The sequence below is a fragment of the Siphateles boraxobius genome, unplaced genomic scaffold (assembly GCF_051911475.1).
Source record: "Siphateles boraxobius isolate OS27281-9 unplaced genomic scaffold, OSU_SipBor_1 30, whole genome shotgun sequence".
NCBI lineage: Eukaryota > Metazoa > Chordata > Actinopteri > Cypriniformes > Leuciscidae > Siphateles > Siphateles boraxobius.
The window spans coordinates 10,605,611-10,631,763 of NW_027508920.1; the positions used below are offsets into that span (position 1 = coordinate 10,605,611).

Sequence of the window (26,153 nt, forward strand, 5' to 3'; positions counted from 1 at the left end):
GTATGTATATATATATATATATATACACACACACACACGCACTCATTATGTGTCTATACATCAAATACTGCATGGTCTGCTGAGGCTCAGATGAATCCATGACCCTGAATCAAAGACCGATAGTTGCATTTGTGTCTTCATCTAGTCGAAGCCATGCCCACCACACAAAACACAAACACACACAAAACCGAAGAACTAAATACACAGACAAAAAGAAAAACAAACCTTTAACTATATAGATTGTATTGCATTTTTACTAAACAGTACAAATACTGTTAGATTTGTAGATTTTTCTAAATAGAAATTCAAAGAATTCTCTACACAACTAATGAATTCAAGATAACAACAAAAAAAATTTGATTAAAACAACAAAATCAACAGCAAGCATTCGCAGCAGCAAAAGCTGGCCGTTCTCCTATAAAGTAACTCTCTACATCTCAAATATACATTGGATCCAAAAATAAGCACTGCAGTTTGTGCAATGCAGTACATTGATGCCTATCTATGCATGAAATAATACACCAGTGTGTATATACACATTACACACAAAGACACTCACACTCACACAAAAGAATGCATGGACTGATTTGAATTGCAAGTGCTACAGTCCAGGACACGTACACACACAAACACATTGTATACACACAGAGAGAGTGTAGTAGAACAAACAACTGCCGATATATATAAGGCACTATGGCTGGGGAAAACAATGCAGCAAGCCTCTCGACACATAAAGAGCCCCTATAGGCTTCTCTCTGATCAACATCATGCAACACATGCAGAATGTGATGAACGACTCTTTTAGGAGACTCCATTTCAAACGACACAGAAAAGTACAAATACTTGGAACGCAAGAAAACACGGCAAGTGTACACATTTTATCAGTTGTGAACACCACACTGGGCTGTCTTTACAAACAAAGATGTGTTGTATACAAGGTAAAGGCAATGTATAAAAATATGTTGATGATCACATGATTTTGGACACCATCCATTGTTGATATTCATTAGAGGAGCGTTCAAATCTGAAGATCTGAAAATCCGATAAGGTGATCAAATGTGCAAAACAGTTTTTTTTTATTATATATCCAATCTCTTGCTTCTCAACCGTGTACTTTCTTTATCTACATGCTAAAGACTTTCCAAACGTTTCCCTTTTAAAGCTAATTTTAATTGCACTCAAGTCTGTGTGACTCAAAGAAACTGCTTCCTTCCTTTCTTGTGCCATCGGTTCGGGTGGTTTCTATAGAGAGCCTGGCATCACGCCTGCCATAGGGTTGCAGGGTCTCTAGATGTATGGGTATTGGTTTAGTTTGGTGGGACTGAGGGGGAAGCCTGTGTATGCGGGGGATGCGATGAAGGAGTGTGGTGGGAACAGGGGCTTGAATTGGCCTTGAGGGTGGAGGGTGGGTGAGGGCAAGAGGCGGTTGAGGCCCACAGTGACCTGGTGCACGAGGTGGCCTGCCGGATGGGTGAGGCCATATGCCGTTTGAAAGACGTGATTCCGTGTGGAGCCAGGTGAAGCCAAGAGGTGGGCCATGGGGGCATTTGTCACCAGGGGGCCTGAAGGGGGGTAGGACAGTAAAGTTGGCTGGGTGTGCGGGTGGATGCCCAGGTGTGATTGAGGAGGGTGGGCTGTGTGGGTGGGACTAGCATGAGGCAGAGTGAAGGTGTGACCATGTAAAGTGGGCGGGATGAATGCTTGAGGGCGGCTGTGGCTGTAGTTACCATTCCACTCCTGGTGGGATGAGCCAAAATGCTGGACCTAAAGCATGAACCAATCAGTTTATTCCAAGAAAGAACAAATGGCAATCAAGTCATAACTAAGACTGTGTTGTTGTAAGTAAGAAAACACCAATTTGGAAGCCAATCAGCCAATAATTATTTTTGTTATAGCCGAGAACCAATAAATGACCAACCATATTTTGTTTTAAAGGGGTCATGACATGATGCATTTAATTGTCCTTAATCGTTTGAGAGGTGGTTCATTGAATATTGTGGGATTTGTGACATCACACGTGCAAATACATTAGCATATGACTGCCTATAGAGCAAGGCATCATCTAATCTGTTTACATTATCATACCATTTGGCCAAGGCCAATGGCTGACACCCGTTTACACAGGACGCAAGCATAGAGTCGCATTAAAAGCAAATATAATCATTATAATCAGTGACTGTGGACACAGTACAGTGGATACCATATACAGATGGCCGTTCAATTTGTGCTTTACTCCACATACTTGAGCTACTCCCGACAACAGGACAAATAGAAGAGTAAAAGAAAATTTGCTTTGATACATCCGGTTTAAACAGCGTGTTAGTGTCTCTACAGCCGTCAGAAGAACACCAGCGTCAGGAACAAGTGGATGATTTATTTTTAACTTTGTGTGCAAAAACTTTATTATTATTATTATAAGTGAACCTCAAGGAATATAATAAAATCATTTTAAAAAAAATCCATGCCATGACCCATTTAATAAATATTAAATTCTAATTTTTCCAAATAAATTAAAAAATAAAAACATTTATAAAATTAATTTACACTATATATATATATATATATATATATATATATATATATATATATATATATAAAACATTCATTTTGAGATTGCTAAAGATTATAATTTAACAATTTTTTTTGCCAATTATTTTTTTCACATTGTTTACATTGTTTCTACTTAAAATAATTGTGGTGGTAAAATTTGTGGCAAAGTTTATGCTCCATGTCAAAAGGCCTCTATAATTTTTTTTTATATATTATTCACGTTAGTGCATAGTAACATAGTAGTGGTATCTAAATATAATATCTGAGTTTACAACAACTAATAAAATAAGAAGTGCAGCAGATTTAGAAACAGGTGAGGAGGAACTGACCTGTCTAAAGGAGAGCTGCTGTTGAGAGTGATGCAGGGGTGGGAAAGCCTGTGTGGTCTTCCGTTGGTGGTTCAGCAGTAATGTTGAGTAGGGCGGCTGTCTGTTGGAAACACTGCGGCCTTTGGGTGGGCATGATGGCTCTATAACTACAATGGAAGAAAGAGCAGGCAAAAGTAGCCATCACTACTTGAAAACCTCATAAAATAGTGCTAGATAGGTTAACACTTCTTGCAAAAGGGATTCAGAACAACAAAAGGCAAAATGAAAAAGAAAAAGAAAAAAGAAACCACATCAATGAATCAGACTTCCCCCGTGTTCTTATATTTACATCAGAGGCATTAGCTTGGAGTAAACCTAGTATTTAAAATAGAAGTTGAATTGAAGCGAAACTTATTCCTTTTTTAAAGAATTCAGTCGGAACAGCAGTTTAAAAAAAAAATAACACCCAATTTCAGTCATTAGCATCATATACATCAGAAATTCCCAAACTGCATGGGGTTTAGGAGTTGATGAAAAGCTAACAATGAATTAAATCATAATGTACAATTAAAGTGAATAAATAAATAAAAAATAAAAATAAATTAATTTTTAAATAAAAAAAAGACTTTATTCGTTTACCTATATGTCATGTGACCATTAGCTGAGAGAACTGTGGCCATACAAATGTGTTGTTAAATTATTGAAATATTAACTTTTTATTTCAAGATTTGCAAGATTTGGCTGACCAAAATAGGAATCTCTAATATACATAATCATTGGCAGTTGGTAGGAAGGCCTCAGTGAGCCCCTCATCTCCAGTACTCACAAAACTAACAAACATTGTGACCCATCCAATATAGTCAGGCCCAAATGTTTTATTGCAAATGGAGACTGTGGTCCATGATGATTGTTTATGTCGGTGTATGATTATAACTTCTGTTGTGAGTATATTATTCAAACCAGGCTGCTGCTTCAAACTAGAGCTGCTTATCTCCCTTAGGAGTTGCAGGTAATTTGAAATTCAGTCAAACATTTTTCACCTGTCTGTCTTATGGTTGACATTCACAAACAAATTTTTTTTTTTTTTTCGAAGTATATAATTTTTTTTTATACAATATGAATTTGAACTGGGTTTGTCAGTGATGTACTTTGAAAGGTTTGATGGGATTGGTTACCTTTGCGGCCCATCAGCTCATTATTCTGAACCCGCATGGGCGGCACCACCATGGTGCGGATGGGCAGCTTGGCAGACTCGGTCTCTGTAGTTCCATTGGCTTTGCAGTTCTGATTGTTGTCATTAATATAGGTGGCCTCCAGGAAGGGGCTGTCAGCTCGACTGGAGGACACTGATGCAGGCGAGCCATCCACCGTATCACATCCACTTTCGCGCTCATCATCTGACATACTGAACACAGACCAAATCAATCACTCTCAGACACAGAACAAAGAACATACTCACTGATAAACAGTGCTCAGAATGGAACACCATGCACTGATTAAACAACAACAACCACCACAAGTATGTGCAACTATGCAGTACGTGACAAACATTCTATAAAATTCTACATTGTCACATGGCCTCTTTACTTTACGCGTTTAATTTAGTGAGTAATTAAATCTGCTTGTCACAAAAATAAGGATTTCATGTCGCAATTAGTGATTTTGTATTTAAAAATATTTAATCACTATCAATTAAAAAAAAAATCAGAATCATCAATCTGCTAGATAACCAAAAAAAAAAAATATATATATATATAAATAGGGGCATTTTTTTTACTAATATTTTAAATATTTGAGGCAGTCTTTCATTATCATTTTTGCCCAAGGCCTAGTTAATTTCAAGGAAAATCCTTAACTTCTAAATTATGCCAAAATGCCCGTTTTGTCACGTATCCTTGTAAGCAGTCTTAAATTAGTTAAATAAAGTCTAAATTGAAAAAAGACTTATGAAAATGGGATGCATCACATCCATGTCGTGCGAGAGGTCTTAAAGTGACAGCAGCCCAAAAAACCACTGATGTCTGTCATTAATAAATCAAAGAACAACACAAAAGCAGACAATAACTCACTGCTCTTGATTAAATAAAGCACGTTCACACAACAAAATCTGCTCTCATTTCAACACAACACTCGTACGCTGCGTACGATCACAACGATGTGATCAGTCTAGGCTGGTCCCTGAAGTGTACGATCACACAGGCGAAATTAGAGACAGATGTGCTCAGCGCTAGTCATATATCACAACTATTTAGTGTTTCCAATCACATTATGTTTATTTTAGGTTTCAGAGATTTAAATACATTTAAGTACTAGCAAAACAATACATTACTAGTTTGTAAAATACACACTGATGTCTATGGAATCGGCTATAATAATCCTTTCTATTATAATTTGATGGCATGTCTTTTAATTGTATAGCGAGCCTAAGTCCCTCCTCTCCGCTTCCGGCTCATGGGACCTTATTTTGGAGAAATATGTATGTAGTCAATGGCGAGAGACAACTTATCTTTTTATTTCGTCTGAACCGTGCCCTGAATTACACATGATATTTGTCAATTTAAAAGATAATTATGAAAATCAAGAAAGTCACAGTTTGTCATAAAAAAGAAGAGTATCATTTAGTTTTAAGCCTGGAACACACCAAACTGACGCCGACCAACTAGCGCTGATGAAAGCCGACTGTGTTGTCGCCTCGCGTTGGGGTAAAAAGCTGCATTGAACACACCAAGAGAACTACTGCCGACTGTTAGCTAGAATGCGCGTTCTGCGCCTGCGTGTAAATGAGACAACTGTCTATTTCTGCAGATATATGCATCTATATTCATCATTCAAAAAGGGAAACCGACGCTGCAGATACACATACCGTAAACAAAGAAGTGTGTGCTTACCGTTTTGAATATCAATCCTGCTAAACACTTTCTTTATTCCACCCCGCTCATGTTAATATTTAAATATTTGCCAAGGAACACTAGGTAAGATGATAAGAACATAAGAACAGCCTTTTATCTGTAGCGTTTTGACGACTTTGCTCGCCGTTTTGCTATTATTCTCGTGCACTGACTCTGAACAGCCAATCAGAGTTCCTTCTTTCACCGACGGCCTGACGCAGATTCATCATGTTGAATCGGCCGAAACAAAGCCGACGAGGATCAATTTCAGCCGACGGTGCGGAACACACTGAGAAAACTTAGTCGGCCGACGCGCAAAAACGAATATAACGTATATGATGTATATAGTGCGATGCGAGAGATGTAGTTCATTGAGAGATTTTCACATAAAGCTTGGAACACACCAAGCCGACGGTCGGCCATCGGGCAGTTCTCTTACGAGAGGTTCTCTCGTATTGCGTAAGTTTAGCTTACGCTACGGGAAAGATTCATCTTCTCGAGATATTGAAGCCAAAAAATGATCCTTAATTTTGAATTCATTGTCAACGCAGTGCAGCAGCTAGCAGACCTAGAGCAGGCCATCTCGCGTGCTCATTGGCTGCCCTGCGGGCAACTGCTGCAGCCTACCAGTGAGCCCGGCGTGACGTCACGCCCAATGAAGGGCGCCCGCTCCTTCATAGCGTCACAGCCCGCCAGAATGGGCGTGGCTAAGCGTATAAAAGTAGGGGCTGTAGGCTGACTTCCCTGGTTTTTCGTCGACTGAAGCGAAGTCGCTCGTGGCGCGAGCACCGCCGGTTACGCAATACTCGTTCCCTCTCTAGAGAGAACCGAGGTTACGTTTAGTAACCGAGAGTGATCTGAGCAGGAAGATCTGGGCAGAATACACCTCTCCTTCAAACTGACAAAAGCTTCGCCTGTAAGGCAGGAACTTCTAGGTTATAAAACCTGACAAAGGTAGACTGAGAGCTCCAGCCCGCCGCTACACATATGTCATGAATAGAAATCCTGATGGACCACGCCAACGACGGGGCCACGCCTCTCGTGGAATGAGCCCTGATGCCCAGAGGGCATTGCAGACCTTTTGACGCGTAAGCAGCTGCTATATCGTCCACTATCCATCTGGACAGGCTCTGTTTCGAGGAGGCGAGACCCTTGGTGCGCCCAGCAAACGAAACAAAAAGCTGTTCTGAACGCCTGAAGGAGGCGGAGCGCGTAATGTAAAATCTCAGTGCCCTGACAGGGCAGAGGAGATTCACCTCACTTTCGCTGTCAGATGCTGGCAGAGCGGACAGCGAAATAACTTGCGGAGTGCCCATCACTTTAGGAACATAGCCATGTCTAGGTCTGAGGATGACTTTAGAGTCATTCGGCCCGACCTCAAGACACGACGCGCTCACAGACAGCGCATGCAGGTTCCCCGCACGTTTTACTGACGACAGTGCAGTCAGAAAGACGGTTTTCAGTGATAGATATTTCAACCCCACGGAGTCTAGTGGTTCAAATGGAAAGGCTTTCAGGGCCTCGAGGACCAATGTAAGATCCCACATAGGAACCGACAGGGGCGCGGCGGGTTCATCCTTCTAGCTACTCTAAGGAAGCGGATGACCAACTCATGTCTTCCCAGTGACTGGCCGTGCGTCGATTCTGCGAACGCTGCTATGGCCGCCACGTATACTTTTAGCGTGGATGGGACCTCCCCTTATCCAACAGCTCTTGTAGGAAGGTGAGCAGATGCGCCACCCCGCATGTCCGTGGGTCCAGACCTCTGTCGGTGCACCATCCGGAGAACACCGACCATTTAGACGCGTAGAGCCTTCTCGTGGAAGGAGCTCTAGACTACGGGATCGTGTTCATCACTCCTTCTGGCAGGGCAACGAGTACCCGTTGATCAACCATGCGTGCAGAGACCAGCGCTCTGGATGGAGATGCCAGATCGCGCCGCGAGCCTGAGAGAGGAGATCTGCCCACAGCGGAATCGGCCACGGAGCTGTAAGTGACAGCCGTGCTAGTTCCGGGAACCAAATCTGATTCTCCCAACGCGGGGCTATGAGGAGCACCGAGTGGCGCGTTTCCCTGATTCTCTTGATCACCTGTGGTAACCGAGAGACCGGAGGGAAAGCATATAGCGGGAGGCTGGGCCAAACCTGGGCCAGCGCGTCCTCGTCCTTCGAGAAGAACGTCGGGCATTGAGCGTAGTCTTTTGACGCAAATGGGGAACATTGTCCCTGGACAGTTTGTCTGGGCCGTCGTTCAAATGGCCAGGCACATGCGCCGCCCTCAGCGAACGCAGGTGCATCTGAGACCAAATAAGGAGGCGTTCCGTCAGATTGCAGAGATTTCTGGATCTGACACCGCCCTGACGGTTTACATAGGATACCACAGGCATGTTGTCCGAGCGGACAAGAACATGTTGGTCCTATCTGAACGGGAGGAAGCGCTTCAGCGCGTTCTCGAGCGCTATCATTTCCAGATAGTTTACTTGAAAACACTTCTCTTGGTCTGACCACTGGCCGAAGACCGGTCTGCCCTCGAACAGTGCGCCCCAACCCGAGTTGGACGCGTCTGTCGAAATGACTTTCCGATAAGAGATGGTTCCCATCATCACTCCCTGCTAGTACCAGTCGGCTACTAACCAGGGCTGCAGAGCCGCTATGCAGGTCTGAGTCACTCTGATTTTCTGGCGGCCAGAAACCCAGGCTCGCCGGAGATGCGCGAGCATTCAACCAGCGTTGGAGCGGGCACATGCGCAGTAGGCCCAGCTGAGGCACCGCTGCAGCTGATGCCATACAGCCCAACATCCTTTGAAATGTTTTCAAAGGGAGAAAGCTGCCCTTTTGGAAAGATGCGGCTAGGTGGCGAACACGGCGCGCGCGCTGTGTCGATAAACGAGCCGTCGTGGTCACCGAGTCCAGTTCTATTCCTAAAAAGGAAATTGACTGGCTGGGCAGTAATGAGCTCTTGGTCCAGTTGACCGTGAGACCCAAGCTTTCCAGGTGACTGAGAAGCACTGTTCTGTGAGATAGCAGTTCTGTCTCTGACTGTGCCAATATCAGCCAATCGTCCAGAAAGTTCATTATTCGCAGCCCCTGACTTCTCAGGGGGGCGAGCGCCGCGTCCATGCACTTCGTAAATGTACGGGGTGCTAGGGACAGGCCGAACGGCAGGACGGTGTATTGATATACCTGACCGTCGAAGGCGAATCTCAAAAATTGCCTGTGACGGGGTATTATCTGAATCTGAAAATAGGCATCCTTCAGATCTAGAGAAATAAACCAGTCCCTCGGGCGAACATGCGCGAGGATTTTCCTGGTCGTCAGCAGTTTGAACGTTCTTTTCACAAGCACTTTGTTCAAATGTCTCAGATCTAGGATAGGTCTGAAGGCTCCGTCCTTCTTGGGTACGAGAAAATATCGGCTGTAAAAACCTGATTCGCTCAGAGAAGACGGTACCTTTTCTATAGCCCCTTTGCACAGCAGCTTTGCTATTTCTGCGTGAAGTAGGTGTGCTACGCACCGCGCTTTCGGCTCCGGTTCAGTTTCACAAGCCCGCAATGGCCTGGGCAATGGGCAATGGCTGCTCGCTGAAAGCCGAAACCGGCTGATTTATGTGAGACGTCCCAATCATAAGGGATGGGGAACATTCTTTTTTCACTTTTTGATGCGCGAGTAGCGCACCGGGCGGAAAAGCTTCCTGTAAGCGTGAGCGCGGGCACGAGACTTACAAGTGTATTTGACGCCCCGATCATAATGGATGGGGAGCGTCTTATTAATGCCCTGCGTTTTGTGATAACACTTAAACGCGCGGGCGGAGCCCGGGGGGAGGTTTGTGTTAGCAAGAGTGATCGCTCTCTGGCGGGCACGAGACTTACATTCATAACCTGCTTTTTTTGATCGTGTAACAGAGCGGCCAGATAGTGGGCACAGACCTGTGGACACATTTCTTACATTCAACACTCGAGCGGCTTTTCTGCGCTTTATGAGAGTGTGCTCTGTGAGTGACACGAGATTCGAAGTGCTTGTGTGTAGGGGTGAACACTGGGGCGTGGGCACTTTCACTACACTTATAACACCGACGGTGTGAGCCGGACCAGACATTATACTCTTTTTGAGATTTCTCTGGGTCGCCGTGAAAATGGCGTTTGTGTGCAGGTGAGAGGGTGAACAAACCGGCTCGTTGGCTGCTAAATGAACCCCTGCAGTAGCCTGTTTGAAGGGGACTGACAGGGAAATAAACTTTGACCGTGGTCCGGCCGCAGCGGGAGACCAGCAGAGAGAGATCCGTCGCACTTCCACAGGGGGAATAGCCGTGTACCCTTTCTCGGCGGCGCCGTCCACTTGGGAGAGCGACAGGGAGGCCTGGGACTGAAGTCTCGAGGAGAATGGTTTATTCCATGACTTCGTCAGCTCCGAGTGAAGTTCCGGCAGGAATGGAGCGGGCCTGCTTGCTGAAGCTGCACGGCGGCGACTTTGTAGGAAACAGCCGTCGAGCCTGTTCGGCGCAGGATCCTTCGGCAGCGACCACTCGAGGCCGAGATGGTCAACAGCCTGCGTCAGCAGGCGCATCAGTTCCGCATCAGCTCCAGCGCGGGTACGGGTGGATTCTTGGATCGACGAGGAGGCGGAGTGAAGCGACCATTCCTCGCTCTCTGATGCCAGGATGGAGCAGCAGTCTCTCGTGGCGTGTCCCTCGGCCTCATCCTCAGATGCGACGGCAGTGAGGCTCGTGAGCGGCAGCTGCGCGTCGGTAAGGGGGGCGGGGAAGGCGAAAGCGAGGCTCGAGGGAGGTTCAGGGAAGTCAGCCTACAGCCCCTACTTTTATACGCTAAGCCACGGCCATTCCGTCGGGCTGTGACGCTATGAAGGCGCGGGTCACGCCGGGCTCACTGAGGCTGCAGCAGTTGCCTGCAGGGCAGCCAATGAGCACGCGAGATGGCCTGCTCTAGGTCTGCTAGCTGACAATGAATACAAAATTAAGGATAATTTTTTGGCTTCAATATCTCGAGAAAATGAATCTTTCCCGTAGCGTAAGCTAAACTTACGCAATACGAGAGAACCTCTCGTAAGAGAACTGCCCGATGGCCGACCGTCGGCTCGGTGTGTTCCAGGCTTTATGTGAAAATCGCTCAATGAACTACATCTCTCGCCTCGCACTATATAGGTCACCAAGCTCGTATGTATGCAGTATGGTACAAAGCACACAGGCATGGTGGCATAATGTTACGATTGTAACGTTAGACTATAGAAAAAATGACAGACGTTAGCTTCATTCATTGAGAGAAAAGCTATGACGTCACATGCGCGCCTTTTGGGTTTATAGTCTTTGTAATTATGTATTTTCACAGTCTTATACCTCAACAGTTTTACATCAAACTGCAAATTTCTTGACTTTAAAATGTATCTTTTAAATTGACAAACATCATATGTGTAATTCAGGGCACAATTCAAACGGGATCCAAATATTTGTTGTCTCTCGCCAGTGACTACCATACAATATTTTTCCGAAATAAGGTCCCATGGTGGTCCATCCGAAAGGGAGGGACTTAGGCTCTCTATAGGTAACTATAACGTTTACTCTATTCTTCTCTCAGTTAACCGGTCACTTTTTTCATGTATTTCGGGAAAACTTGGTGAATTTACATGACGTAAATCTGACAGATCCGATTCTTTGAATTGTGGTGCAAACTAAAATGGTGGCGCCCATCGCACATTATAGATCAGCTAACTTTATCATTAAAAAGGTTTTTAAATGAAAAAACATTCGCTTACACATACTTGAGAATCGAAATAGATAGTCAGATAGTTCATGATATAGTTAACAAGTTTATGAATATTTTGAATAAAAAGGGAAAAATTAAAAACCAATACATCTGTCATACAGCACTATTGTGGCTGTGGTGTGTCACATAAGCATGACGCGTCGCCATGGAAATAATAGGTGATACGTTCTAAAATAAATGTCACGCTGGGGGCTCAGCTAGAATATTTTAAACTTGCGTGCGAAAGGGTTTACTTTAGACTCAAATCCAGATTCAGACCGTAGTAAATGTGTGTGCATGAAATACGGACCTGTTGGGTCTCTTGCAGGGGGAGGAGCTGGACTGCTCTGAAGCTGATGAACTGGTGCTAAGGGTTGAATCAGGACTGCTCAGGGAACACACCCGCTCCATATTGAGGGTGCTCTTACATGCCTCACACTCCGGACTACCTTTACACCTGAAACGCAGTGGATGCAAACACTCTAACACTGTCTTTACAAGCCATTTATCAGATATAAAGCTCAGCTACAATTTCAACCATCCCTCTAATTAATAAGTTGTATTGAAAATTTAAGTCTCAATTTATCAAATTCAGCTGAGGTTTTCCAAATATAACATAGCTCCGTATCATAAGCCATGCTGAAATGTTCTCTTCTTCACCCTATCACCCTGTCTCTTTCCTTCCATGATACACTGAAAGAGATATGATGTATGGCCAGAAGTATGTGGACAAGTTTCCGGTAATTCAGTGTGTAAAAATCTTCAAAGCTTACTTCCACCTTGTGCTCCATTAAAGATATATATTTTTTTTGAGCAACATAAGGGCAAGTAAATACTGACTGATTTTTTTTTAGGATGAACAAACCCTTTAAAACTTCTAGATATTTATTAGACAGGTAACTCACTCTAGTGAATGTTTCTGAGAGTCCGGCCCCTCCCCATCTGTCCCACTGCTGATACTGATGATGCTGCCAGCAGGACTCGGAGAGTCAGCAATCACAATGGTCTGCCTCTGCTTATGAGACACAGTCGATTCCTCGTACTCTTGTTTCGCCTTACAGTATGCAGGCTCCTCCTCTGGCACCGCCTCTGACTCAGCCACAACTACACATTCTGCTGCATCTTCATCTGTGTTTTTGGCACCGTCTACCATCTTTGGGGGCTGGCATGATGAGTTTTGGGAATTGGTGCTGTGCATGAAGTTGTTACTTCTACGTGGGATGATAATGATGAATTAGATAGGTAGGCATGACAAGATTGTTATAACCGATGTCAACTACTTTTGAGCTTGCTGACAACCACCTGTAGCAAACAAAGCACAGTGGCAAATGTTTGATCAACCTAATTAAGACAAGTATAAATATATACTCAACAGTATGGAAAGCAAAGTGTCACTTCAATTGATTAAATTATTTGTTTACTTTATTTTCAAATTAATTTATCAATAATCTGAAATCTTCACAAACATTTACCAAAAGTAAATTCTCTTTAACCCCCTGGAGTTGGCTATTGCGCCGGCGTGATAGTCTCTCTTTTTTTCTTATCAGTGCAAAAGAAACTCAAATAACTCCGTCGATTGTTGTCATACAGGCAAGTGTTATACATCATTAAAAACTGTTAAATGTCTTCTTTTTTGTGTACACTAATAATAAAAACAAAAAGTTGTGTTTTTCGTAAAATAAAGAAGAAAAAAAAACATGATGCACGTTCTGTCTTCTCTCTCAATGTGAAGTTTATTCTGAAACGCGACAGAAAATGATCTGTAACTCAGCCAATACTTGCCACCCACACATGAAATTAATGTCTTTACAAAGCTTGAAGTCTCCTTTTTTAAAAGTAAATCATATCAAAAACAAATATTCTCGGTTTAAGAAATCCGTATGAAAGCAACGACATGTACAGTTTCTCCAGCCCGAGTTATTAACTTTAATTTGACCACACCCCCACGGAAGCGAGCTGTTCTCATTTATTTATTTATATTTTTGAAACAGGAAAAGATTAAGGACAATCGGGCCTGGCTCAGTATAAACTGATTTTCAGCAGGTTCCTGCTCTGCAGAACATAAAACCACATACACAACAAAGCTTCACACACTAGACAGCTAGAGACAACAACAGACACACAAACCAAGATATTGGGCAACAGTAGGGGCTATAAAGCCGTCTCAATGGTCACAGATATCCTGTCCACTAAATGGCGAGAAAAAGTTATTTTAAAAAGTCTTCTTGATGTGATAGTTCTGATGTGCTGTGGGATCTCATTCCAGATTTTTGTGAGCACATAAAAAAAGATCTCTGTCCATAACAGTTTCTAAAAGCCGGTAAAGGTCCATTTATAAATGATCTCGTAGTGCGCTCAGGCCTTGAGCTAAGTTTCGGAACCAATTCGGTTAGAGCAGTTACAGTGTGTCCATTTGAGATTTGATGAAACAGGTTTATCCCATGGCTTATTTTATAGTTCTGAAATGTCAAGGCATTACACAAAGCTAGTGCAGTACAGTGGTGAGTCCGGCCTGGGAGCCTGACATGGATCTTATGAGCTCTATTATAAAGTCTTATTACTGGTTCAATAATCTCATTTGTTGTTATTGACCAAACAGGTAAACAATACGACAAAGTGGACAGAATGATGGCATGAAGATAGGTTTTTGAAACAGAAAAAAAAAACAAATATGGTCTAATTTTGCTATAAACATATAACTTTTGATTTAACTTTCTGGTTAGGGTTTGAACATGTTCTTGATAAGTAAGATGTGAGTCAAGGTAGACTCCCAAATACTTATATGCTGATACAATTGAAAGCGTTTGATTAGAAAAAGTTATAGGATTAGATATGGATAGTTGTCTTCTAGATGAATAAAAATACATGCATTGTGTTTCCTTGACATTAAGTGTTAAATAATTATCTTGCAACCAGTTCTGTAAATGCTGCAGATCCGTGTTAAGTTTGTGATTGATTGTGTCAATACTAGAACCAGAAAGAAAAATAACTGTGTCATCAGCATACAGCAAAGAACTAGAAAAATTCAAAACACAGTGAAGATCATTAATATACATAAGGAAAAGTAAAGGACCTAAAATACTGCCCTGTGGAACTCCCATAGAACACACTTGTGGCTGTGATGTTACTGTGCCAATTCTTACAGTCTGAGATCTGTCACTTAAATATGAAGTAAACATATCTATTGCGGAAGATGACAAATGAAAAGAAAGAAGTTTGTTTAACAGAATTTGATGATTGACTGTATCGAAAGCTTTCTGAAAATTAGGGATCAGGGTTCCCATTCTAAACCAAATGTCAAATTCCCTGACTTTTCCCTGACTTTCACTGACTAAAAAGATGAATTTCCATGACCTATAATATGAAAGTAAAATAATGCCAAATGTTTTTTAAACAAAAAGCCTGTTGAATTGCAGATGGAAATTAGCCTAAGGCTATAATCTGACATATTTACATTTGTGAAAATGTTCATTAATATGTATTGTCCCTTTTGTTTTTTCAAAAAAAAATTAAAAATAATTGTACTACTTGAAAAAATATGCATTGCATTAACCCTGCTTGTATTTTAATGCTTTGTTTTTTTAGGGTTTGCATTTTTATGGGCTGAAATTTAGCATGGTTGAATATTTAAGCTGTGAATATTTAAATTCAAAACATTTCAAACACACTTTCATTAGTCAAATTTCAATAATCCATATTCACCTTTCATATTTCACTTCCAAAATATTCAAACTGATTATAAATACTACCTATAATATTCAACAGGCGGATTGAACAAATTCAGTGGTTCAAATTCGACAGTAAATTCAACATTGACGTCCAGGAACTTCAGAAAACGCAGTAGATTACTGAGCATAATCTCCTTCTGCTGTCAGTCGACCTCACCAGCAGGGGGTGCAAGCGCGTGTTGTTGACGAAGACCGAGCAACCGTTAGAGCCATAGACATCATAATATCTATGGTTAGAGCAAGCCATTCATTCATAAAAACTCATTTACAACAATGTAAGTGTATCTGTGACTATTATGTTTTATGTGAAATTCAGTGTCTTCACGATTACTTTTCCTGTGTAGCCTACATGCATCTCTACCGTGAACGAGATTATAATGTTATTCCACCGATACGGATGTATACAGATCCAATGTTACATTTGAGTTTGACATATCTATTGGTTGTTTAGTTGCCTCAACCTTATATTGCGGCAATTGTGCTTCATGCAGTAGCTACTAGGGTTTCCCTCAATACGTCAGGATTCCCCTGCTGGACATATAAAGCGCTTAACGTAGCTTAATGGACTAATACAGTGATATAAAAGACCAAACTCGCAGGCAAGCAGAAGCACTCAGAATATGAACTTAACGCCCAAAGTTTAAAGCTGCGCGTTTCTCAGTGATACTGGCATAAGTTGGCTTGACATTGGACATTCGCACATTTAAGGACCGTCTCTAAAGTAACACACGACATTGGTAAACACGTTTCTAACTTCAATAGGATTTGAAGAGAACAACTTGCAGTCATAAAACCAACTGTTAAGTGTTCATGTAGGTGTCAGGCATAATGCGCAATTTATTCAAATAAATTGAAGTTTGCTATTGAAGTTAGAAACGTTTAGGCCTATAGGACTACCAATGTTACTTTAGAGACGGTCCCTACATGTGCGAATGTCAAGCCAATTTTACATTTAGTCTTTTAGCAGACGCTTTTATCCAAAGCAACGTAAGTTTCAGTTAAACTAACAATATAGGACAACAATATGAAAGTGGTATGACCCTTCCCAGATTAATCGTGTATGTAGGAATATTAACATGTATGTGGGCATACTTATACATACATCCCAATAAGGTGCGAGTTTGGTATTTTATATCACTGTATTAATCCATTAAGCTACGTTAAGTGTTTTGTCCTGATGGAATGGGAATCCTTGAGTATGATGAGGTATTGAGGGAAACCGATTATAATCCCGTTCATGTTAGAAAAAGTTGATAACATGTAGCCTAATGCTGCGTTCACACCGGACGCGAATAGCGCGTCAAATTCGCGCCTACCACGTCTAGTTATACGCTTGACCACTTTGAATCCATTCACGGGTTTCGCTCTTGACGCGCGTAAATTTCGCTTCAAACTTTTTTTTTTACGCGCGTCAAGAGCGAAAAAGCGTCACAATCGAAACCCGTTGGCGGACATCTTTTTTATGTTGATCGAGCATTCACCGAGAGAGTCACAGCTCTGTATTTGCCATGGAGAGCAGAATGGCGGCGTAGGGGTCATCGTCGCCGTATTTGTGTCCACCTGACCCTTTGACCCAGTGTGGCGAGTTTCACCATTTGCTCGCTCCAGGAGCTGCGCCTGGATGACAGCCGCTTTCAGCGGTACTTCCGCCGGTCCCGCGCCCAGCTTGATGACCTGTTGTCCCGCATCGGAGCGAGGATCACCCTCGCCCTCATCCACCTAATCTGTAATTTATTTTTGTTTTGATGATGGAGCCAGCCTCCAAAAGTGATTAATCTGTCCTGTGATTTTTTTCTCTCTCACACACAACACTGTCCAGACGTGAACGTATAATGCAGTATGTTTGTCTTCACATTATAATAATATTTAATATAATCTAGATATGGAATAAATAGCATTCAATACAAAATGAATGTCTATATATTGAAATCAAGTTTTATGTGATAAAATAGTTGCTTTGTTGTGCATTAGAACCATTACAAAATAATGTATTGAAGCATCCAGATACTTCACCACGTGACAGCAGCAAGCAGCTAGGCTTCTGATTGGTAAACGCGGCGCGAATTGACGCCAAAGTTCAGATTTTTCAACTTGGGCAGCAGACGCGAATTCGCGTCAAACGCGTGAATGCACAAAATGCACCATTCGAGCGTAACGCGCCAGACGCTCAATTCGCGCGAACTCGACGCGCGAATGAGGCGTATTCGCGTCTACCGCGCCGCGCTCCACGCCTCATTCGCGCCGCAGGAATTTTTTACGCGCGTAACGCGTCTTTGCATTGACTTAACATTGAAATCACTCGCGCCTGACGCCCTATTCGCGTCCGGTGTGAACGCAGCATAAGGCTACACAGGGAAAGTAACAATGAAGTTAATGAATGAAACATAAAAAACAGCTTTTGTGCCTTTATCATCTTTTCCGCATATATACTGACCCAGATAATCATCACAAAAAACTTAATGCATGCTCAATTTTTGTAAATGAGTATTTATGAATGAATGTCTTGCTCTAACTGTTGCTATGTTCTTCGTCAACAACACGCGCTTGCACCCCCTGCTGGTGAGAATTGGTATAGAAAAATTACATTTTGATAAATGGAAACTAAAATTTAAAGCAACAAACTAAATTCCCTGATATTCCATGACTTGGACAAAAAATATATAAAATTCCCTGACTTTCAATGTCTGGAATAGACCTTTTAAAATTCCATGACATTCCAGAAATTCCATGACCCGTGGGAACCCTGAGGGATGGCCCGATACCGATACTGGCATCGGGTTGATACTGTCCTCATATACTCGTACTCATAAAAATTCGCCGATACCACGCCCCGATACCACGTACATTTTGCGAAACGAAACTGGCCGCCGCCAGGTGAACTGAGGCATAGGGACGTACGTGCACTCCCAACGCAAAAGAGTGCGGCGCGGCACTAGATCTGATGGCCGACCGCGAGCGCGGGCGCGGGCGGTAATGCACTCACTCTGTGTGGCGGGTTCCGGGAGAATAAAACGATTCGCGGGACTCCCGCAAACTAGAAATATCTATGAATACAACATATTCAAACTAATAGATTTTCATTCATCTGTTGCAGAAAAGCAAGAAGAACAACTAAAACAAAATAGAAACGATTTACAGGCCAGAGTTTCTATTCATAACATGTTTGCAGCGTTGAGCGATGTAGCCAATCACAGACATGTGTGTTGATTTCTTGAACGCAATGGCTAATCAGAAGCATTTAAGATAGACTCCCCTCACTGCTCAAAACTTTTTTGTTCAGTGCTGAATTCTGTATGCTGGCAAATCCTCTAATTATAACAAACAAAGTGTGGATATTATGAAAGATTCATTGTGCAGTCAGCTTCATTGATAATAACAGATGTGTGAGATCGCGATGAACTGTCAGCTTTTTAGGAATTAGACTATTAAGGGAGCGCACTTTGGGCGCATTCAGTCATGTCAGACCATGCACGCAGTAACTGCTTGCTTTTATGTTAAATTAACAGTGGTTTGTGTGTTAATACATTTATTATTTTACTCATTATTATTTATTTTTAGACTTGTTAAAACAAGCAGAGAAGAAAATAAAAACAGTCTCCTAACCTGTGTTCTAAAATAGTCTTCTGTCTTCTTTTCTGGGAGCCTATAGTTACTTTTGCGGTAGAAATATCGGTATCGGTACTCGATATCGGCAAGTACACAAATGTAAATACTCGTACTCGTATCGGTTTGAAAAAAAATGGTATCGGGCCATCCCTACTGAAAATCTATGTATATAGCTTCAGTAATCTGACCCTTGTTTAGAGACGCACGTATTTACTCCGTGAGAAGCAGCAAAGCCGACATAGTTGACCGCAAGTGTCGAAAGCCATGCTGGCAATCACTGAGCAATTTATTATTTTCAAGGTGGTTAATTAGTTCATTATATAATATTTTTTCAAGCAATTTGGAAATTGTTGGAAGAACTGCAATTCAAAGATAATTGGAAATATTAGTTGGATCATCAGATTTAAACATCGGGGTGATCTGGGCCGTTTTCCACATGGCAGGAAATACTGATTGTCTAATACACAGGTTAACTAAATGATGAAGGAGTGGTATAAGAGTACTGGAATGAGTTTTAAGAAAAGTTATGTTTAAATTATATATATCACAAGCATGAGAAGCATTCAGAGAACACAAAATATTAGTTATATCATTTTGTACGATTTCAGAAAAAGAGAATTGCTGAGATAATGCTGGCACTGATGTGAAAAACAGAAGAATAGTAAATTTAGAGGATAATTCTTGTACAGATGCAATAAAATACTCATTAAAAAAATTAGCAATTTTATCATGATCAGTAAGAAGAGTACCATTTATGGATAATTGTAAACTATTATTATTTTTTAATTTTATTTTCACCAGTTATAGATTTCATTCATATTCCACATGAAGGAACGCAGAGCTGTTAACGCCCTCATCAGCTCAAAAACAAAGAATCAGCGACTCCAGTATTTCTCTGCTTTTCATCAGTTTGGAAGACTGTTTGTGCTGTGGATTTACCTCAGAAGAAGACGTTTTGATTATGAGAACAATTTTTAAGGTAAGAGACATAATAGTAAGTGTTTTTTTTGTTGCATAAACTTTACATTGTAGCTACTAAACTGGTGCCAGCCTAAAATGTTATGAAATGAGATACAAGTATGCTAGTATGAGTGTTTATTCTAATATGGTGAATATTTTAATGTTTAGACCTGTGTTTACTGTTAAATACTGTGTTGGTGGATATCTGCTCAAACGTAGATGTATAATGTAACAATAATGTTTCATAGTTTGGAGCGGCTCGATAAGCTGCACGCGCTGAGTTTGGGTCTGAGTCACGCTTGTGTGTTTGAAAACCAAAACACGCCACACATTAGGCTTCATGCCAAACTCATCTCATTTCATAACGAATAGAAATATTTGAAGTAACATATGATAAACAATATATGTTTGTCTAGTGTAGTGTTACTGAAGTGTTCATTTTTAACGATTTATAGGCCGCCTTCTATCTAGGCTATTGTTATTATTTTATGCAGCCCTACACATGCCTATATACAAGGCACAACAAACTAGGTGTTTGTATATATATTTACAAAATACATATATATACACTGCCGTTCAAAAGTTTGGGGTCGGTAAGATTTTTAATGTTTTTAAAATAAGTCACTTATGCTCACCCAAGGCTGTATTTATTTGATTAGAAATACAAAACAAACCCAGTAATACTGTGAAATATTATTTCAATGTAAATCAGCTGTTTTCTATGTGAATATATAGTAAAAAGCGTAATTTATTCCTGTGATCAAAGCTGAATTTTCAGCATCATTACTCCAGTCTCCAGTGTCAAATGATCCTTCAGAAATCAGTATGATTTAATGATGTGATGCTCAAGAAACATTTATGATTATTATCAAACAGTTGTGTACCTTTTTTTTTTTTTTAGAATTCTTTGATGAACAAAGTTAAAAACAACAATATTTATTTGAAATAGAACCTTTTGTAACATTATAAATGTCTTTACTGTCACTTTTTATCAATTTAATTCCTCCTTGATGAATAAAAGTATTGATCCACTTTATTTATTTCCCCCAAAAAATAAAATAAAAATTCTTACTGACCCCTAAGTTTTGAACGGTAGTGTTTAATGTTACAAAAGATTATTTTTCAGATAAATGCTGTTCTTTTGAACTTTCTATTCATCAAAGAATCCTGAAATAAAAATGTAAATAACTGTTTTCAACATTGATGACACTGAAAAATGTTTCTTGAGCATCAAATCATCATATTATACTGATTTCTGAAGGATCATGTGACACTGAAAACTGGAGTAATGATGCTGAAAATTCAGCTTTGATCACAGGAATAAATTACACTTTACTATATATTTACATAGAAAACAGCTGATTTACATTGAAATATTATTTCACAATATTACTGGGTTTGTTTTGTATTTTTAATCAAATAAATGCAGCCTTTGTGAGCAGAAGAGACTTCTTTTAAAAAACATTAAAAATCATACCGACCCCAAACTTTTGAACGGCAGTGTGTGTGTGTGTGTGTGTGTGTGTGTGTGTGTGTGTGTGTGTGTGTGTGTGTATATATATATATATATATATATATATATATATATATATTATGTGTGTGTGAGTGAAAAATCTAAAATGTATTCCCAGAATCGTGCAGCCCTATAGTTTGTCTTGATATCAACATGTTTACATCTGTTTATTTATTTATTTTTTAGAAAGGGACCAGATGCCACTGGATGAGTCCTGCTGACTTCAACATTCACATGAGTCTCTGTACATGAACATGGTAAAATGAAAAGTCAAACACCTTTGACATGACAGGTATGTAGGCTACTATGTTTCAGGAATGGCACAAAGGTGTGTGACTGTTTAAGTCATTGTCTTTAGATCAGTGTGTTTACTAATGTGCTTTCTGTCCTTTGTTGTGTATCTTTGGATTATGTTGTAAATAAATCCAGACAATCCAGACAATTAATTTCTCCTCATTCTTTGTGCAAGGCAAATCAATATATTGTCTTATCTAAATGAGTATGCAGGATGATTTTCAGATAGTTTTGGAGCAAATATTCTAGGCTACGTGATACAATTTTCAAAAGTCTTGTGAAGAAATAATCACTATGGATTTTATGACCTTATTTCAGTGACATTTGTTTTTTGTTTTTTCACAAACCACGCATAAACATTATTATCTTAAAAATTAGGGATGGGGCCGATCCGATCCAGTATCGGTATTGGGACCGATACCAGGGTAATTCACGTATCGGATTTTCCCGATCCAACCTGCGGAGATATCCGATATCCATGACCCATGTCTGCGCTTTAACGTTGTCTGCTGAAATGACTCCAAAAGTGATTCCCGCCGTCTAGTCTGCTAGCTGGCTGCAAACTGTGGAAGGGATTTCCTGAACGGAGGCGCGGCTCAATGAGACACAGAGACCCCCGCTCAGGAAATCCATTCCGCAGTTTGCAGCCAGCTAGCAGGATAGCATTGAGCTGCCAACATGTTCGCTGTGTGGAAATCCTATGGTGGAAATACTTCACACTGGAAACACCGCAGCAGAGCAAGACAGCAAAATGCAATGTTTGCAAAGCCGTATTAATTAAACCATTGGTCTATGATACATTTTTGCTATTCGCAGTCCAGAAGAGAGAGAGAGAGATCTCTCACGCGGTGCCACAGCGCGCACAACACGACAGCCCTGCTTAATGAGTGACGACGGAGGACAGAACTAAACATTCAAACGTAGCCTATATGGTTACACTTTAGATCTGTGATATTAGTCTGATTTTATTTTAGATTTCGGCTTCCAAAGATTATAGAATATATTGAGGTAAAACCATTAAAAAACTATAGACGCATTCTGTCTAGCGCAACTTCCTTCCCATCGCAGCAGTAGCCTACGCTGTCATTTCTCCTTAAAACTCAAACTTTAAGACAGAATCAGCACGATCGGTGATTGTTGTAAAATGCAGTCTCTACTGTTGCTAAATTGCGGGACGCTTTTAATAATAAAAAGAGCTTTTAAGAGCACAAAAATCTGCGCAAGAGATGCTGTTCTCAATGCGGCGCGCGCTCCGAAACAGACCGCAACGAGACAAGCAAATTATACTTTGGGCTTAATGTGCGCGTCTAAACGATCAAATGTACACAAAAATATGTCAAAATGACCGGCTTGGAGATTCACTTAAACAGTTTATGTCTAAAACGGACGTAGTTATGGAAATAGTTGGGAGAAAATATGGCGCATCAGTAGCCTAGATTATCTCGTTCTTAAAGGGGCTCACAGCTCTTGAATGAATAACTTTAGCTTTAATAAGCATACATTTATCTATGATAAACTTTGCAGTGCTATTTTACTTTTGATTACTTTATTATAATTCTTTTTAGACCATACCTGAATAGTAATGTTAGTAGACCTTCCTGAAATTAAAGCACTGTGTAGGCCTGTATGTGTATCTTTGTTTAATTGTCTATCTTTTGTTTATCTATTGTTTAATATATATATATATATATATATATATATATATATTGTGACATACATGCATACGTACATATCATACTTGCCTGTAGAGAGGAGTTTATTTCAGCATCATATAAAATCAACAATAATGATAATAATAATATTAAAGCAAACACAGCTCTGGTATCGGAATAGTATCGGTATCGGCCGATATCCAAATTCAGGTATCGGGATCGGATCGGAAGTGAAAAAATGTGGATCGATGCATCCCTATTAAAAATACAAACATGTGTTGCTCACATATTACGGTAGCCCCGTTTGTGCTATATAGAGTGAATTTACACCTTTGCCATTAACATGTTTATAAATAACTGAAAAAAGCACAAATGTCAGAGCATGTCAGAACACCTCCAGGACCCAGAAAACACCTCAGACCCCTAAGGGTTAAAACGCTATTTTAAAAGTTGCATGTACAATGATTACTTAAAACATATATTGATTTATTTCTTTATTTAAACGATTATTTATTGATGCATTTTTGATTAATTTCTTTATATTTTAGAAACAAAAATTTTACTGTATTAATTTGCTTAAAGAAATTGACCAATAAAAAATATGTCTGAAAAATGCTGATTAATTAATACAAGTGTACTGTTCGTCAAAAGGGTGTCCAAAAAATTAAATGGTATTTATTTAACATTATAATGCAATTATAATGTTTAAACATTTAGAAAAATATATCCATGTATTGGTCAATTTGTAGTGATTATTATTTTTAGATTTTTTAAAGTCAATAAAAGTCATGATTGTGTTTTGAATAACGTTTACCTTTGCAATTTAAAAGTTGAAAAATGATCAGTTAAAAGTTAAAGCTATTTAAAATGTTATGTTTGATCATAACACTTAACAATTTTATATGGAAGAATAACACGGGCAAAGTTCAGTTTGAAATGTAATATGTAAAATAGCAATATAATCATGAACTTGAATATATTTCGAATACCATATTTGCAACATATATTGGTGCGAAATGAAAATTTTATAATGGAATGTTTTTTTTTTGTACAATAGATTTAACATTATCAATGTCCAATTACTGACCGTTTCTTTTTTATTGTGTAAATAATTGATAATCATTTATTTCTTTTTACTTGAAAAGGGAATACATAATAAACAAATAAATAAATATTTTTATTTATTTTTTACCAAAAAAATTATTAAATTATTGATGTTTTGTATTTTTTATATTTAACTGCATATTTACATGTAAAAAAAAAAAAACTCAATTCACTGGATTTTTTATTGAACTGATTTATAATCGGTTCCTTCATTTTTTGTTTTTAAGTGGCACTCCTAACCCTCCATTCACTGACAGCATGTCCAGATGAGGTATGTGAATTAACCTGTTTGAAGATGGTTTATTTCTCTTGTTAGCAGCTGGCTGTGGCCACACCACATGAGCTATTCCTATGCTGATAGGCTGGTGAGCTGACATGGCCATTGGGTTTGTTAACAGCGGCTGGTGGGGCATCATGGAGCTGTAATGGTTGCCATGGGAATGAACTTTCCTGCAAAAGATGGGAGAGAAACAAAGCATTTCAGTATGGAGGAAGGTGTACAAAGAAAGATGACTCACACAAGAGCTTGAAACATGTTTTAATAACGGAACAAATAAATAGAGCAGTGCAAGTACAATGACAGAGAGGCTTGTTTCACCCACCCCCATTCTAGTCTCTGTGGACCTGCCACTGTGTCTGAGGCCAATGTCGTTGCTGAAGGGGCCACCTGAGGCCAGGTGGGCACCAGGATCTGCTGAGGACGATTTGACCATGCCTGCTGTAAAAAGTAAATAAATAAAGGCATGCTAACTTCCTAACATGGATAAAATAACTCAAAATGTGTCCTTGTCTCCTCATAGTAGCATTTAAAGACTAAAGGGATAGTTCACCCAAAAATGAACATTCTGTCATTAATTACTCACCCTCATGGCATTCCAAACCCGTACCACAAATGAATCTTCGGAACACAAGCTTTTTATTGAAATCTGAGAGCTTTCTGTCCCTCCATTGATGCAACTACCAATTTCAAGCCACAGAAAGTAAATGCGTCATTAAATTAATCTATTTGCCTCCAGTGGTTTAACCTCAATTTTATCAAGTGACAGGAATGCTTTGTTTGCACAAAAAAACATAACTTAACTTTATTTACAAAATATTCATCTCCAACGCTTGTTCACGAGAGCACCACAACGCATGCGTGTTGTGTGGATGCGAGAGCAGACGTTGTTGCATTAAGGTGCGTCAGAGCTTAATATTTATATAAGTAGTAAATTATGTTTTTTGCGTCACATAGACTTTAATGATGTCTTTACTACCCAACTTTCTGGGGGGCTTAGTAATGGTAGTTGTGTAGGCTGTCAATAGCCGCGTTTCCACTGTCGGGCCAGTGCGAGCCAGGGCTTTAAACGGGCCGTGCCCGGCTAAAAGCCTCGGGCCAGTAGCACCGAGCCCAAAACACACTGCGTTTCCACTGTCGAGCCAGAAGCTCCACAGCGCTTCACTAAAACCTGCCCGTAACACGCCTCTCTGGAATAACGTCACACAAACCCATCATTTCACCAACAGATAGAAGTTATCAGAAAACGAATCAGAAAGATATCACTGGAAACAGCAAGATCGCAAAACAAACATGATAAAAGCGACTGTTTGCTGGCATTTTTGTTGCTTAGGCTGTTTAGATGTTTTACCACAGGTTTACAATAAAAAGTGATACATTGATCATAATAAATTGATTTGTGTCAATATTGCACATTAGTCACACAGAAATAAAAGAAAGTGGACTTATTCGCGTCTGTTTCTGTTTATTTGTAGTTACATCACATTTAGAAAGAATGATAATTTCTACAAATATGCC

General features: G+C 40.3%; 1 protein-coding gene across 2 annotated transcripts in view; it reads right to left on the reverse strand.

Moving 5' to 3' along the window:
* Window positions 1-226: 226 nt before the first annotated feature.
* hipk3b (homeodomain interacting protein kinase 3b) overlaps window positions 227-26,153 on the reverse strand; it is a 121,587-nt gene continuing 95,660 nt past the window's right edge. The window contains exons 10-16 of one of the 2 annotated variants that reach the window (XM_077248222.1): window positions 24,961-25,073; window positions 24,644-24,808; window positions 12,407-12,712; window positions 11,812-11,958; window positions 4,034-4,263; window positions 2,880-3,025; window positions 227-1,764 (exon numbers count right to left, since the gene is read on the reverse strand). In XM_077248222.1, coding sequence (XP_077104337.1) covers window positions 1,288-1,764; window positions 2,880-3,025; window positions 4,034-4,263; window positions 11,812-11,958; window positions 12,407-12,712; window positions 24,644-24,808; window positions 24,961-25,073 — 1,584 coding nt within the window. In that variant the 3' untranslated portion in view covers window positions 227-1,287. Of the gene's footprint in view, window positions 1,765-2,879; window positions 3,026-4,033; window positions 4,264-11,811; window positions 11,959-12,406; window positions 12,713-24,643; window positions 24,809-24,960; window positions 25,077-26,153 lie in introns of both variants that reach the window. The other variant, XM_077248221.1, reaches the window with a different exon arrangement.